This window comes from Vitis vinifera, chromosome 14 (assembly GCF_030704535.1).
Source record: "Vitis vinifera cultivar Pinot Noir 40024 chromosome 14, ASM3070453v1".
Taxonomy (NCBI): domain Eukaryota; kingdom Viridiplantae; phylum Streptophyta; class Magnoliopsida; order Vitales; family Vitaceae; genus Vitis; species Vitis vinifera.
In genome coordinates, this window is record NC_081818.1 from 2,749,242 (window position 1) to 2,766,806 (window position 17,565).

Here is a 17,565-nt window from a genome sequence, read left to right on the forward strand (position 1 = left end):
AAATTGGGAATTAAATAAAAAATAAAAACCTAAAATAATTAAGCAAAGCTTTTATCCCAAAAACGCCCTTTCTCTCAGTTCCCATAGTGGCGGAGCTGCCCGGGAATCACGGTCAGCCTGGGCCCCCACTCTTAATAACCAAGCGATCGATCCTAGGCAACGCTTCTCCGCCGTCGGATTATTCCCATCTAACCCGATCACATCTTCATAACCTGCCCGCTGCCCAAAATTTATTTCTCTCTCTAGAAAAGCATATATAAATAAATATATAAATATAAATTATTTATTTTCTATTATGTTATTATTATTATTATTATTATTATGATTATTAATTTTCAATTTTTTTTTCTTGTACTGCTTCGTTTGTTCTCTCTCCGATTCTTCACACTGGAGATTACAGAGCTTTGAAGATCCAAACAATGCTTTAAGATCTCTATGTAAATGGGGGGGCTTTTTTAGGGGGTTTTTGTAGTGCGTAGTTTTGAGGCCTTCGATTTCTGCAATTTTCCTTGAAATCGATTTGGTTTTTGGTTTTTTGGTTTTAGATTTTGTTTCTGCGCTAGAGTTTGGAAATTTAGGGTTTCTGGGGTGGGATTTGGGTGAAAAGTTTTGGGTTTGGTTCGGATCAAAGCTGGAATTAGGACAACTTTTTGGGGGGAGGTTTGGGGATTTTTGCGGATTTGTTTTTGGTTGAATTTGGTGGGTTTTGATTTGTGGAAGTTTGGGTCAAATTATTGATCAGAGGAAGCTGAGATTGACGGTTTTACGATTCATAGTGGTGGATTTTGTGTTGAATTAGAGGGTCCTTTTTTTTTTTTTTTGTGGATTGTTGTAAGTGTTGTGTTGCTCAACCTTGTTGTTTTGGGGTTGAGGATTTGGTTGTGTGAAATTTAGGGTTTTGGGGTGTGGATTGATCTGGTGGGCTTGCATGTGTAATTCTTAAGGGGTCCTCTGCTGTCTTGTGGAGGATCCCTGTTGAAAGGTTCCTGAAAATCGCGGTTCAGCTGTGGTTCTTTGAAGGTTATGTGAAAATTTGAGGAGAAATGTTGTTGTTTTCTAAGTGGACTTTGTTAGGGTGAATCATATAGTGGTTTGAATTGGGTTGTGGTGGCTTTTATATTGAGTAAATAAGGGCGGAGATTGGGTTCTGAGGATTGGTTTTGTGCATTTTGTTTAATCTTGTTGAAATGTTTGTTTCTGGCGCGGAATCTGGACACGAAAATAGTGCAATTCCAGGAACGGTTTTAATCCCTACCCGGTTTGTGTGGCCTTATGGGGGAAGAAGGGTGCTTCTCAGTGGCTCCTTTACAAGGTAAGACACTTGGAAGATTCAACTCAATAATATTTTCAAATTTCTAAAACTTTGAGTCATTTCTGTTTTTGGTCATTTATTATTTTGATTACTACCTGGGATTTTTTAATCATCCCAATTGGATACAAATTATATATATAATCTTGCTTTTCCATTTTCCAGGACACATGAATCACATATATTTCTGTCTACATAAATTTTTTCATTAGATTGCCTGACAGTTCATTGAACTAGCTAAAGAGTCTGAATTAAAAGAAAAACGATACAGGTTTAATTGGAACTCTTATTTTGGACAGGTGGTCAGAGCACATACCTATGTCTCCTATTGAGGGTTGCCCTACTGTGTTTCAAGTTATTTGGAGCTTGGCGCCGGGTTATCACCAGGTCAAAATAGATCTTATGATTGTTGTTGCCATACTTATGTTTATTTTGTGCTAACCACTTAATAAAATTAGCTAGGTAGGATGGTGAAGTAATGGAATCTTATCTTAAAAAGAGGAATTTTGATTATTGTTGTTATATTTGTATATCTTGTGTGTGGATAATTTTGTTTATTCTGTAGGCAAACCATTTTGATCTGATTGTAAAACATTTATTTGTTATGAGCAGGATGCATATGTGGTGTTCATAATATGTATTTTTATTTCGTTGGGTATGGCCTTGGAAAATGATTTGCTTGAAATGGTGTTCTAATGTAAAACCATGAGATGATGTTGGTTGTGTCTGTCAGTGTGGGGATGAATGTCTTGAAACGAGGAGGTGGCATGAGAATCATGGTCAGAGGTAGGGGTTTGAGTGTTATTGTGGAGGAGAGGATGCCTAAGTCTTTCTAGGATGACTTAAGTTGGTTGGTAGTACAGGGAGTGAATTGGAGAAGGGAGGCTGGAGATTCATTGGGAGAGTCTCGTCTATTGGTCATTTAGCAATTATAGTTCAAGGAGTGGTGAACCATAGTGGAATGGATTACAGTGGGCATTGGGAAAGGGAAAAGGTGGATGGTTGGTTCTGGGATTGATGTTGATTCTGAACTTTTCATGCTTCCTAGTGGCAATTATAGAGATTATATGCTACTGTTTGTTTTGAGACTGGTTTTGGGAAGGGAGGATCACGATTTGGATAAGAGGAGCTTCTTCTTTTAAAAACTGAACCAATGATGGTGCCATGGAGCAGTGGGGTGGATTACATGTGGGGCAAAGAAGGAGAGTGGCTTAAAGTGGCAATGTGTGAGGACAACACAAGTATAGAGCAAAGAAGATCATATGGGAAATGAGGGGTTGGGTGTTTGAGGCTTAATCATGTTGGGTCTTGCCTTAGGAGAAAGGGAAAAGGGGATGGCATCGTACGTGCTTTTCCAAATAGGCATGAAGGGCATGTAAGTTGTGGTCAGGAAGATGTGCTTAAGGTTAATGGGAAAGGGCCTTCGGTTCACATGCCATTGAGGAAGGATGGATCACATACATATGACATAACTTGTGTTTGTTCTGTAGAAAATAGCAAAGGGTTCCAATGCCAACCTTCAATATGATTGATTCTTCTATGTGCAGAAACAAATAGAGCATGTGCTAGTGAGAAGAGGGCTTGAAAGCCTAAGTTGTTGATAATCCCCAATTTAAAGAGGGCCTAATCAACTCAAGTGCCAAAGGGTTGGGGTGGGTTTATGGGAGGTTCCAGATTCAAATCCTAATGGGGACTAAAAAAGATTTAACGGAGAAACATCTTTCTAGCCTAAGCAAGGGTTGAGTAAAAGGATTTAACGGAGAAGCTACCATGTATAAAGACCTTCCATTTCAATCTATCCTCTTTGTCCCTTCTTATAGTAGTTGATTGAATTCTCTCAAGAAAGTTGTCACTCCTTCATCCCAAACAAACTAAATGCGAGTTTCTCTCAAGAGCCCCCCTCCCCACAGGAAATCTCTTTGAATTTACTCCAGTGTTAGGCTCACCCTTTTGAGCATTATGGACAAGGTCATGAAATAGATAGGGAGCATAGATTACGTACTCTTAATCAAAGTAAGCCTCATTCCTTTTGGGAGGTATTATCTCTTCCACATGACTAGCCTTCTTTGGAATCTCTCTCAATTGCATCCCAAACGCTCATATATTTGTGATCTGAATGGTAGACCAAGTGTGTAGAAGGAAGTTTCCTCACCCTATAACCCAACATCGAAGCGAGGTCCTCTGCATTAGAAATATTCTCTTTCTTCTTTTGAGAGGTATTGTCTCTTCCACATGGCTAGCCTTCTTTGGAATCTCTACTCAACTGCATCCCAAATCCTCATAGATTTGTGATGAGTTCCCAATGGTAGACCTAAGTATGTAGAAGCAAGTTTCCCCACCCTATAACCCAACTCCAAAGCAAGATGTTCTACATTAGAAACATCCTCAATTGAAATTAGCTTACTTTTTTCTAAGTTGATTTTCAAACTACATCAGGTTCCTTGGGGAAAGAGGAAACTACTTAAGGTTGTCCTTAGAAATGAGTTGGTTCTTAGAGTTCATTGAAGAGTTGAATATGTGGGATCTCCCCTTGGCTAGTGGGCCTTTTACTTGGTGTGATGATCAATCAAACCCATCTTTGTTAAGACTAGACCAGTTTTTGGTTTTGAAGGAGTGAAAAGAGCATTTTTTGAGCCTTATATAGAGTATTCTTCCACAAAACAACATCTGACCATTCTTCTATTATGTTAGATGGGGTGGTTTGAGGAATAGTAAGACCTCTTTCAAATTTGAGAACTTGTGGCTATAGGCTGATGACTTTTAACAACCTCATGTAGAGGTGATGGATGGGTTATAACTTTAGAGGCTTTTTTAATCATATTTTGGTAGCAAAGCTAAAAACCCTCATGTAGGATATCAAAAAATCGAATAAAGAGGTTTTTGAAAATGTCACCACCAGAAAAAATGAGGATTTAAAGCAAATAAGCTTTTGGGAGTCCAAAGAGAAGGAAGGCACCCTCACCATTGATGAGATAAAGGCTAGATGGGCAATGGTGTAATGAATTTAGCATGTGTGTTGCTTTGAAAGAAGTATGTGGAGATAAAAATTGAGGGAGTTATGGTTGATTAAGGGATGAGGATAAAACTATCAATTTCTTCCATAAAATGACTAATGCATAAAAGAACAAATTTCTTGGACAAAGTTAGAGTAAATGGGGTTTGGCTTTCTAATGAGGCTAACATATAGGAGCAGGTGGGTTAATTTATTTATTTATTTTTTTTTTTTTTTGGGGGGGGATGGGTTGCTAGAGCCTTCAAAGTCTTTTGTTTGAATCGGGGGATTGGAGACCTAGCATCAGTGGTATGAGTTTTGATGCTTTAGGGAGTGAGGAAGCTAGGACCTTGGAGACTTTGTTCACCGAGGAAGAGGTTTAGGCCGCTTTGTCCAGTTTGTGGATATAACGCTCTAGGACCTAATGACTTCACTTTGGCAACTTTGTTGGGAATTTATTCAATGAGTTTTTTTTTTTTTAATAATAGTTCTTTTAAGAAAAGTCTTAATGCCACATTCTAGGTTTTGATATTGAGGAAATGTGGAGCAGAAGACCTAAAAGATTTCAAACCAATTATCATAGTGGGGGGCCTTTACAAACGTTTGGTGAAATGGAAAAAGTGGTTTCAAACTACCAACATGCTTTTGTGGTGGGTAGAAAAATCCTAGATGCATTTCTTAGAGCCAATGAGCCATAGATTCAAAGTTGAAAAGCTTCAATAGTAGAGTTATTTGCAAAATGGATATCGAGATCGCATATGGGGAGTTGTACCCTTTTGTTTATCCTTAAGTGGCCTATACGTTTGTGTATGGTTCTCCATGTATGATGGACATGTTTAGTTCTACTTTGATCAGTATTCTGCATTTTGTGGGGAGGACTCATCCTTCTCCAGTACTTTTTTCATAATTAATATATCTTTTGTTTTTAATCAAAGAAAAAAAATTATGAGTTTTGGAGGTAACCTATTCAATTTTTATTTTTATTTTTGAAAACAAATAAATCAATGAACAATTGTTGAAAATTTCTCATGCATAAACAAAATTATGAACATCTAATCACTGGTCTTGTTAAACGTGCTCTAGAACCACTATTATTTGATTGCATTTGCATGAGTTGAAGAGGAGTTGCCAATTAATTTTCATATTCATTGCTGTCCGTTGGCTCATTTTTGAGAAGATTGCAGGGAATGGAGAATGTTGCTGTGGATTTCATATTTGCATATCAGTTCATGTTCCGCAAAATCCTCTAATAAGCTTGCTTATCGACACATAATATGTTGAAGATACATGCCTATCAAAATAATAATAATAATATGTTAAATATACATATGTATTTTTATCTCTGGTACTGATGTTTTCAGATTCATTGTTTTCATTTACATGCAGTACAAGTTTTTTGTTGATGGAGAATGGCGGCATGATGAGCATCAACCTTTTGTAAGTGGGAATTATGGGGTAGTGAACACGATCTTCTTACCTAGGGAACCTGATGTGGTTCCTGCAGTTTTTAGTCCAGATACACCTGGCGGATCTAACATGGATTTGGACAATGATCCTTTTCCTCGTGGGGTAAGAGACTTCTCTCAACAATCCCTATGGTTTACCCACTTGCTATTTTTGTTAAACCTTTGTTTTATGTTATGCTTACATCACCATTACTGTGGGTGGTTTCCAAGTGTTGTTTCCTAATGAAGGGGATTATGGATTGCATTTGTTTTACGAGTTGTTGGTAACTGAAAATATTCCCATTGCCAAATGAATTGGGCCCAAATGTCTGATCTTTTTGAATTTTGGGTTATACATACACTCTCATATGTGGTTTGTTTATTGTCTTATGCCATGTTTTCATGTTTGCTTCTCTTGTTATATGATGTATTTTTGATGATTTCTATCATCAACTTGTGTTGATTGATTTGGTCACAGCTTGTTTAATTCAGATAACCCAATTCTAGGTGAGGATAACCTCTCTCATCACTAGTGGAATTTATATCAGATGGTGAGCCTAAAAGATATGAAAATGATATTTAGCTGCTGAAATCTCTTGAATTCTTCATGACTTCCCCCTTTTTTACAACAGAGTCCATCTTTTTTTCCAACGCAAATTCAAAACACATGAAATGCGTAGATAGGAATCAGTAGACGCTTTTTGAAGAGCTATTCCAGTGATTCTGCATGTTGTCCTGCTATACAGAACAGTGTTATATAGTCAAGTGGTACCTTGCAGGAGGTAATTCCTAGGATATCAGAGGCAGATTTAGAGGTCTCTCGCCATCGTGTATCTGAGTTCTTGTCTACACATATTGCTTATGAGTTGCTCCCTGAATCGGGCAAGGTTTGAATTCTTCACCCTTCTACATGAGTTTTTTTAATTTAGTTATCCTTTGGACTCATTTCACTTAAATTTTGTTGGATCATCACTGTTTACTGATTTAACAATGCAGGTCATTGCCTTGGACGTTAATTTACCTGTGAAACAAGCATTTCATACTCTCTATGAACAGGTGAATGCTATATAACAAACACATGCAAACACTTCCATATCTCTAGGTTAGGTTGGTGGCTTTTTCATGTCCTAGATCATTTTGTCCTGGCTTCTGTTCCATTACTCTGCTGTTGTCAACTTTTATTTCTTAGTTGTTTTTAGACACAACTTTATAACTATATAACAGCATTTGATTTGGTAAACTTATGCTAAATTTATCATCATTCCATTTCATACAATAATAATCTTTTGGCAGAGAATCAGTACATCAAATAAACCTAATATGATAAGAATGTAAAATTAATATTCTTCTAGTCTTGCCTTCATTGTTTAACCTATAAAAAAAAATTAATATTCTTCTAGAAGACAGTGAGACCTTTGTATTTGGAAACGAGGAAAGTTCATCATTTCACTAATGTGTATTGATTTAAAAAAAATCATTGCACTATGTATGCAGTAATCTGCTGACCACCCATTGAACATATTAGATTAAATTGGTTTTCTTTATATAAGTTGCTGGGACCTATTTTCTTGTCATATCCTCAATCTAAGCTGTTCTTCTAATTCCCTTATATTTGCATGTAATTTTTTAGCATGTCTATTTTCACTGATTATTAGCTTGGATATAATCTTTTCTGATTTAAGCTACTTCCAGGGAATTCCTGTGGCTCCTCTCTGGGATTTTTGCAAGGGTCAGTTTGTTGGAGTGCTTAGTGCATTAGACTTTATATTAATTCTGAGAGAGGTATGTTTGGAAATAGTCCTATTGTCTCATTGGCCTTTTTTTTTTCTTTTTTCTTTTTTCCCTAAAAAAGGGAAATCTGTAATATGGTCACTTCAGAGGAATACAGTTTCTATTTTGTCTATCGCTATTTCACCAATGTATGAACATTTGCTTTCTGTGTTAACTTTGCTGCTAAGGGGGCGGGGGGAAGACAGATGAACATTGGGATCCTTTTGTTTGCTGGGTTGTGTACTGACAACTCTAGTAAATATGATTTCCTGGTTCTTATTTTTGGATGCCCATACTTGGTCCTTTTTTTTTTCTTTTCATATTTCTTAATAACTTTTTGTTTCCATTTTTGTGAGAATAATGGGCTATGTCAAGTGAACTCTTGTGGATATTGACTGTCAGTTTTATTCTTTAGGTCCTTCACTTGAAGCTAATGGAGGAGGGATCACAATAGAAGTAATGTAGGATAGATGTTTGTCTTCTCTAGTGGATGGTGTAAGGTCATTGTACTGGAGATGTTCTATATTCTTTGTTTTTTCCAGTCAGGCTCTTCCTTTAGGAGCTGCAGCTGCAATGATACGAAAGGAAATAGATGTTTGTCCCCTCTAGTGGATGGTGTAAGGTCATTGTACTGAAGATGTTCTATATTCTTTGTATTTTCCAGTCAGGCCTTTCCTTTAGGAGCTGCAATGATACGAAAGGCAATAGATGTTTGTCCTCTCTAGTGGACGGTGTAAGGTCATCGTACTGAAGATTTTTTTTTGATAAATGAGCACAAAATATATTAAAGGGCGAAAAGCCACAAAGCATTACTGAAGATGTTCTATATTCTTTGTATTTTCCAGTCAGGCCCTTCCTTTAGGAGCTGCAATGATATGAAACGCAGTGGAATTCCAAAATTTTGAATTTTGTTAGCAGTTTTTTTATGGTAGTAATGAAAGGGAGAGGATGTGATGTAGGACAACCCTAAAATGGTTGCCTACACTCAAAAGTAGGTGGGCTAGGGTTTTGTTTTTAGGGTGTAAGGAGATGAACAAGGAATAAAGTTTATAGTAGAGAAAAATAATATAAAAAAAAATGGAGAGAAAGAAGAAACGACGAAGAAAAGATGAAAAAACCTTAGAGTCTCACTTAGATCTTCTAGGAGTCTCACCTAGAAGGAAATCAATGGAGTCTAATCTAGAGAGTTTGTTTGTTTTTACTATGTACTTTCTTGTTTTTGTATTCTTGTAGTTTAGTTTTCTTTGGTGGGAGGGTTTCTCATCCTTCTCTTGTACTTTTTTTTTTCTATCAATATATCCCTTTGTCGTTTCCTATTAAAAAAAAAAAAAATCAATTCATCCCTTTGATTTACATTGATTAGCCTATTTATAGGCTTTTCTAAGAAATCCAAAGTCTACTAGGACTCTAATAACATATTATGACTCTAATTCTAACTATAACATTCAAAGTCTTCTAAGACTCAAATAAACTATCATGACTCAAATTCTAATTATATTATAACTTAACTAGCTAATCATAATTAGACTCTAACAAATACTAATCCTAATTCAATTCTAATTAATATTAATCTTACTTAAAGTTTAATTAGGTCTTTCCTTTCCTCCTTAAATAAACTTTACAAGGCTTTTCTCCATCAGGATGGTTCCCCTCACTGCAGTACTGTCAAATTTAGTACTAGGCATGATTTTTCCCCCTCTTTTCCCCTTCCCCTATATCCTCATGAGAGAGTAACTGATTCTGTTTAGGGCTCTGAAGTTTAAATCAGGGTAGCTACTGTAATCGAAAGAATTATTAATTTACTGCCCCCCCACCCACCACACAGACACACACACTTGAGTCGTATAAGTTTCTGTTTCAACAAATTTGGGAATGCAACTTAAAAGGATACTTTCATACAGATAATCTGTAATTTATGGATTTCATGCATGATTGGATTCCTGTAATCATTAGAAATAGTAAAAGAATTATTGGTTGATATTTGTTAGAATTAGAGTCAGAAACCAGAAGGATTGCCTAGTGAGGCCTGATCACGTGACCAAAAAAAATCACCTTACCTCTAATTTTTTACAAACACGCCCATGTTGATAATGAACACTCCAAAAACAGCTAATATACAACAACCACCCCTCCCAACCAAAAAAATAAAAAAAAGGAGTAGATGTTTCTAGTAAAACAGAACAACAACTAATATGTTGAAGTGATCATGGAGCAATATATAAGAGAAGTTTCTTATCTCATCTAGGTTTATTCCTTGGAGCCCCTTATAGGTCAATTGGTGTTTGGGATGTAATAGAGGAAAGATAGGAGGAAATTGGCTGCATGGAAAAAACAGTACCTATCCAAAGGAAGAAGACTTGTCCTTATTAAGAGCACCCTTTCAAGCCTCCCGATCTATTTTATGTTGCTTTTTGTAATCCCCAAGAAAGTGAGAACCAGATTAGAGAGAATTCAAAGGGACTATTTGTGGGGAGATACGGATGAGAGGAGAAAGATTCACTTGGTAAATTGGGCGGATACTTGGAGGGTTGGGGCTAAGGCACTTGGAGGGTCTTAATCAAGCCTTGTTAGGCAAATGGTTATGGAGAATACCCCCCTGAGAGGGAAAGTTTTTGGAGGAAAGTCATTCTTGGAAAATTTGGGGAGGTGGAGAGGGGTTGGACCACTAGAGAGGTGAGGGATTCTTATGGGCTAAGTCTTTGGAAAGATATTAGAAAAGGTTGGGAAAAGTTCATTCTTAGAACTAATATCCGTATTAGAAATGGTAGACGTACAAGATATTGGTGGGATAGTTGGGTTGGGGAGTCTAAGTTGAAAGATGTTTACCCTACTCATTTTAGGCTTTCTTCCCACAAAAATGCAACAGTGGCAGATTTATGGGGAAGGGATGTCGATGGAGGTGGATGTTGGGAGGTTTCTTTTAGAAGATCTTTCCAAGATTGAGAGCTAGAGGGAGGTGTCTTGGTTTTTGGATCACATTTCTTCTTCAAAAGTGCAAGAAGGGGAGGATACTTTAATTTGGAAAAATGATGGGAGGGGAAAGTATAGTGTCAAGTCTTATTATAATTCTCTAAGGGCTTAGAACAATTTATTATTTCTAGCTAAAGAGATTTGGGAATCATGTGCTCCTCTTAGAACTCGATTTCTTGCTTGGGAAGCAGTTGGTGGGAAGATATTTACCGTAGATATGTTGATGAAGAGGGGATGGTCTTTGGTTAATAGATGTAATCTTTGTAAAGATAGTGAAGAGTCAACTGATCATATTTTGATTCATTGTGATAAAACAAGACAGCTTTGGACATTACTGTTAACAACTTTTGGTTTGGTTTGGGTGTTCATGGCTTCAGTGAGAAATCTTCTCCTAGAATGGAAATTCCGGGGACTAGGGAGGAAGAAAAGAGCAGTTTGGCGGCTGGTTCCAATTTGTTTATTTTGGTGTATTTGGGGAAAGCGCAACCAAAGGACATTTGAAGATGAAGAATTGTTAGACCAAAGGCTGAAGGATCTCTTTCTCCAATCCCTTGTGGAGTGGTCCCAACAGTTTTTGGATTTGGAAATTTCCTCCCATCTGAATTTTTTGGAGGCTCTTTATTGCAGCTAACCTTACTCTTTTCTAGGCTTTTTCTTTCTTTTTTGGTGCTTGGGTTGGTTTTTGGTGTATACTGCCTGTATATGTTCGGTGCGCCCCTTTTTTTGGTGTCTCTTAATACAAGCTTTTGTCTATAAAAAAAATATATATATATATATATATATATATAAGAGAAGTTTCTCATATTGTAGAAAAGAAACAACTTGAAAAAACCCTGATTCTAATTATTAGCTTAGCAACTTCATTGGGCACACCAAGTCATCTTCTTTTCATCACTTTTATGTGTTCTTACTTTTTTGGATAGAAAATAAGAAACTTGTACACGTTATTAGTTGTTCATAAATAAGATAAATTGCAAATATTTTCTTTTTATGAAAAATGTTATTTTTTGTATTTTGCAGAACAAAACCCTAGGAAAAACTGAAATAACAACCCACTTAAATTGTTTATTGCCTTGTTCCTTTGTTGTGTTTGTCCGTTTCTATGTTTTCCCAAAAGTTGACCTTCTATTTTGACAGATCTTTTTAGCGTTTGTTTTAAGCTTAATTATTCATGGAGTATAAAGTTTTTACACCATCTTCTGTTCAGTAGGAATATGCATTGCTGTTGGGTTGTTAGGCATGTTATCTTTTGATGTGATATTGTTATTGCAGCATCATCAGCTATTTCATTTTTCTATTATGATTTTGATTTTTTTAGATAACTTTTTGCATTTTCCTTTTTGCTGGATTGGTTCACATGTAATCAAAATTGGAGTAATGCTGCTATCTAACCCTTTGAATTCCAGCTTGGAAACCATGGATCAAATTTAACAGAGGAAGAGCTTGAGACACATACTATCTCAGCTTGGAAAGAGGGAAAATTACATCTCAGACAAATTGATGGCAGTGGGAGACTGTGCCCTAGACATCTCGTCCATGTAAGTGCTTCCTGTGATGCTTTATCAACCTTCTCTTGGCTTGCAAACAAATTGCATGCCTTTTCGCTTGTAGCTATTGTACTCTTACCATCTGATGGGATAGCCTGGGGAAGACAGCAATTGAGTTCATTTGACTGAATTTGGTGGTAGATGATGGCAGTTGCATGGAACTTTATTCCTGGGGTTAGCCACCCTGACTTTATTTTTCTATATGGCTAGATATTTCACATATAAAATGCATAGACCAGATGCTCGTACTCAAACATTCTCATAATGACATTGCAAATTTTTCTTGTTATGTATGCACGGGTAAGCTGAATATGTGGAACTCTTCAAATCTGTCTTCCTTGAGCACCTTACATGGTGTTTATGTGCTTTGCAAGCAGATATTAGGAGATCCAGGACTAACTAATATGCCCTGCCAAAGTAACCTACTTCTGAAAATGCTGAATCGAGGTTTATCATTGTTGGCCATCTGTTTCTGTTCTTTTTTTTTTCTTTGATACTTCAGATGAAATTTGTGAAGGTTTAGTGTTGAGAAAAAATAATATCAATGTTGACATAAGTACTCTCTGGATCTCCACTACTGGTATATCATGCATGATGTGCAATTTTATAATATACTAAACATTTTAATATTTATTTGCAGATCTGGATCAGTTTTCTTTTTTTCTTTTTTTTTTCTCATTAACAAAACTGTTTTTTTTTCTCTCACAAGAAAGTGTAAATTTATCAAGAACTTGCAAGTGCAAAAGTGGAAATTACTGCATTACTATTGTTTCATTTCAAAAGGTGTAATATATTTTTAGTATCTTGGAGATGCTTTACAAACATGATTGTTTCTTCTCTTCATTTTTATGTACATCCTGGATCATAGATTCTGACCACTATGTTTTTTTACGTATCTACATTATCTTCATTGTTATTAAGTTGATTAATTAATGATTCAAGTTTTTGAGGGAGTTTTTTTTTTTTTTTTTTTTTTTTCGTGGTTTTGACAAAATGTGGGATATCTGTGAAGTCAATGTATTATTTGTAGTGAGATGCTTGAAATCTATTAAATTCCTAGTGCAATTATGTAACCTCTTGCAAAATTTGTATTGCACAGGCTGGGCCTTATGATTCTTTGAAAGATGTCACTTTGAAAATTTTGCAAAACAAGGTCGCCACGGTTCCCATCATCCATTCTGCTTCTCAGGATGGTTCATTTCCACAGCTACTACATCTTGCTTCTCTGTCTGGAATACTAAAATGTAAGACTCTCTTCATTTGCTGGAAGCTTTGTTGAGTTGGGAGCTACTCTTTTTTTGATCAGTGTTGGGAGCTACTCTTTGTTTGCTGGTTTAGATTGTTTCATCATCTACTAACCTATGAATCTAATTTCCAGGTATTTGCAGGCATTTTAGACATTCTTCTAGTTCCTTGCCTATTCTTCAACAACCAATCTGTTCAATTCCTGTAGGCACATGGGTTCCAAAGATTGGGGAATCAAATGGACAGCCGTTTGCAATGTTGAGACCAAATGCCTCTCTTGGTGCTGCCTTGTCTTTGTTAGTCCAAGGTGAGCTTTCCTTGCTTTCTGCAGGCTGTAGGCATTTCTTGTGATATTCTTGGAATTAAGTCAATGAAATATTCAAATTCTTCTATTTCTGGGTAGTTTTTAGCTTGAATTCCTTCCACCATGTACCTTGCAATTTTTTTTCACTTTCTTTATTTCTTTATTTTTTATTTTTTTTATTGTTGCATCATGATTAAAAGTACAAGGATGAATTCTGCTCATGGTTTTTTTAATTGTTGCATCATGATAAAAAAGTACAGGGATGAATTCTGCTCATAGTTTTGTGTCCTCTCTTTGTTGGGTGTGCCTTTTGGCGCCCATTGTATACATGATGGTGTATTTTGGTGCACTGTTTTCTTTTTTGGGGCAGTTTTTACATAATTTTATCATTTGCCTCTTTAAAAAAATATTCCACGCATAGATTTGCCTTTTTGGACTAGTATACTTATTCTCTTTTTATATCAGATTCTATACAGAGGATAATCATACCTGTTGGAAGGGGGTCTCATCCTTCTTTGTACTTGCTATTTCAATGGCCTCCATGAAGTATAAATAATAAACAACCTCTCAAGGAAGCACGGATTCCTCTATAAAATCTGTAGACTAGAAGCACCTAACTTAGACAATGAATCTTCTAATTAGTTATAGCTGAGTTTGGAATCCACGAAAAGGAGCCGTAGACAGATGATTTTTTTATTTGTTATTTTTTATTTTTTGTAGATGGTTGAAAATCTTGCAAAGCAAGGACTCTGATTTCCAAGGTCCTCTTTTCTCTGAGAGGCCTAGCAAATAACTGGAGCTGAGTCAATCTCTACCAGAAAATTACTTAAACCCAAAGAAACTGACCGTGCCCTTTAACAGTGCTAGTATTTCCATCTGTATAGGCAGACCTGATCCAGCATGCTTGGAGCGAACGCCAACCACAGCTCCTCCATCATGGAACATGGAACGCTTCAGTGAGACTTATCTATCCCAGATAACCCAATGAAGAACCATCAAACTAAATTTCAGGTACATCCAGTAGGTGGGAACCCACATTGTGAGTGCCTTCACAATCCAACTAAAGCAACAAGTGGATCTCCAGGGACCCAGAGAAACTCTAAGGACATTGGCACCCATGAGGAAACAAAGAAATGAGCCAAGATCCCACAAAGACTAACAGCCGCCATTTGTCCTTCAATATACTGGCATTCCTCTCTACTGAGATTACCCAGGAAAAAGTGAGTGAAACCACACACTGCAGCACCATGCTTCTAGTACGGCCACCAAAACCATGATGTCTACAATCTCTTGTAGGATCCAGACCCAACCAGCGTATTTAAACAGTTTCTTCCACAACTTCTTCACTGCTGGACAATGAGGGAAATGATGGCTACCCTCAGTGTCCAAGCACATTACTCAAAAGGATTTGTTGTCACATTGTTGGTTCATCTGTCCAAGTTATGTAACCATTCTGTAAACTGCCTTTAGATGGATAACTTCCTGATTCAGTACCATGAATTGATAGCTTCTTGCAACTTTGTTCTTCTGCATCTGCTCGTGTTATATTATGTCATGGTTTTTTTGCAGCTGAAGTTAGTTCAATACCAATAGTGGATGATAATGATTCATTGCTGGATATATATTCACGGAGGTAATCTTCCATTTGGTCCATATCTTTAGGATTATATCATTATACTATATACGTTATATTATATGTTTGAAAGTTGCCATGTGTTGTCCATTGAGAGTGTTTTTACTTTTCCATTTATGTTCCTTGACCAAATATTGTATTTGCTTGTTATTTCCTTGACAGTGATATCACTGCTTTGGCAAAAGACAGGGCATATGCACAGATTCACCTTGATAACATGAGTATTCATCAGGTAATTTTTCAAGTTGCTCAGTTGTATAACTATTTCCAAACAAATTCATCAGATATGGCACTGGTTTATTCATGGGATACTACATTTATTCACTCTGATGAAATAAGTAGTTATAATGCTGTGGTTGAAGAATCAAGTCTTGGCCAAGAGATACGATCAATTTAGTCTGTAGTTCATGTATGAGAGAAACTATTCCCCATCCTCAGGTATAATTTGGACAGGGAAGTGGAAGAGAGATGGGTACACGCCTAGACAGATTTGTCCCCAAGATGCCCTCAGTTGTGTATGGTAGGAAACTACAGGATCGATTTTTATGGTGGGATTTTGTTTGCCAAACCTCTAGTATAATTGATAGGCAAGGAGAGAGATTGATGAAACCTTAAGATGCCATAAGTTAGGTTGGTAGTTGGTATGCCTGCATAGGGGACTTGTAGAACAATCCTTTATCAAAACACCTCATGCACTAGTTGGGCATCAACAACAATACCAATGTCTAATGCCTCCAAGGAGGCTAAATATCATAATCTCTCTAAATCCTAGTCTCCGAGCTCTGCCCCACATTATTAAACCAACAAGTGATTGGTGCCTGCGAGGGGAGCCTGAGAACCTGATTCAATGTCTGGTCTCTGTTTCTGCCATCGTGCAGCATTTGTGGGAAGGGTGGTTGAATCTCTTACCTCTTTTGACTACTTGTATCTTGCAGACCACCTGAACCTATTGCTATAAAATTATCTCGATCTCTATAAAATTCTGAGATGTTCTGCAATCAAGTTTGGACAAAAAATTATGACATTATAATTCATTGCCCCATTTCAGAAAAGAAGGTTTATATGATGACATCTTTGAGGACTCAATGCACTTTTGTGCCCTTTGATCTTTTACTTTTTAGGCACTGCAACTGGGACAAGATGCAAATTCTCCTTATGGTTTCATCAGTGGGCAGAGATGTCAAATGTGTTTGCGATCTGATCCCTTGCATAAAGTGATGGAGCGGTTGGCAAATCCTGGTAGCTATTCTCCTATGTATTTCTTTTCCATGTTTAACCATTTCATAAGTGATTTACTATAATTAGACCGCCCTCTAGACATTTTTCATCAAGTTCCTCTTTATTTGTTTGGGTTAGTAGTTTGACCAAATTGAAGCATTTGGTTGCATCTTTCCAGGGGTTAGAAGACTTGTGATTGTGGAGGCCGGCAGCAAGCGTGTGGAAGGAGTTATTTCATTGAGTGATGTGTTCAGGTTTCTGCTTGGTTAGCTGCAACAGTTGTCACCATTTCGCATCAAGGGACTTGTGCGGTGGCTTTGGAGAAATACCCATTTGTTTCATTGACACTTTTTTTCTCTCTGCCAATGCGTCTCCCTTGCACGGTGAATAGTTTGTTCTTCTGAGTCTTGGTTGGATGGGGCTCGTGCTTTCCGGCCTCGTTCTTATTAGGATACAAATTTAAGAGAGAAAAATTTGTAAATTGAGATGACTCAATTTTTTTCCCATCATCTTTATAACCTAATTATTATCAACTCAAAAGCGCCATTGGCAGGCCTGCCATGTTTATGCCTCCTGCTAACAGAAAACCAGCCAAAATGGGACTGTCAAATGCACCCCATGCTGTTGGTGGTTGTACGTAAAAAAAAACAGAAAAAAGGGTTGATAGTTCAAATTTTAGTTCCTGATCTCTGCTCATCAGATTTTTATTTTTATTCTTATTTTATCCTTTTGGTTGTTGCAGTTGTCTTGTATTGGCTCCACTTTGGTTTGATGCATTCATGATCTAGGTCATGGGATTATCTGTTTATTCATTTTTCATGACCTTACGCTTCTTGCAAACATTATATTTTTTCGTGACTTTTTTCTCTGCAATTCATGTTGTGTTTGGTTGCCAAGAAATGGAGAAAAAGTAGGGAAATTAGGATTTTTAAGCTACAGGTGTTTTTTATTATCTAATTGAGATATGTACTTACGTGAGACTGTCACACTGGAGGACATGTGGGAGAAGCAATCTTAGATCTCCCTCAAATTGGCATGGAAAGAAGGAAAGGAAAGACCCATATAAGACACTAAAAAAAGATACTAGTAACGGCCGTAGAGATCTTGTACAGAATCCATATGTTGGTTGGAG

At 36.9% G+C, this 17,565-nt stretch overlaps 1 protein-coding gene across 2 annotated transcripts; it reads left to right on the forward strand.

Moving 5' to 3' along the window:
• The first annotated feature begins 305 nt into the window (after positions 1-305).
• LOC100252910 (sucrose nonfermenting 4-like protein) lies at positions 306-17,111 on the forward strand. Of its 2 annotated transcripts, XM_003633597.4 has the most exons (13): positions 306-1,312; positions 1,609-1,696; positions 5,688-5,870; positions 6,526-6,633; positions 6,743-6,802; positions 7,439-7,528; positions 11,893-12,024; positions 13,133-13,277; positions 13,412-13,585; positions 15,152-15,215; positions 15,378-15,447; positions 16,337-16,454; positions 16,612-17,111. In XM_003633597.4, the coding sequence occupies exons 1-13, from the start codon at positions 1,188-1,190 to the stop codon at positions 16,701-16,703; spliced, it is 1,449 nt and encodes a 482-aa protein (XP_003633645.1). In that variant the 5' UTR covers positions 306-1,187; the 3' UTR covers positions 16,704-17,111. The 2 variants fall into 2 exon arrangements, with proteins under 2 accessions (XP_003633645.1, XP_010659865.1); XM_010661563.3 differs by lacking the exon at positions 7,439-7,528 and having other exon boundaries at positions 319-1,312.
• Positions 17,112-17,565: the final 454 nt, after the last annotated feature.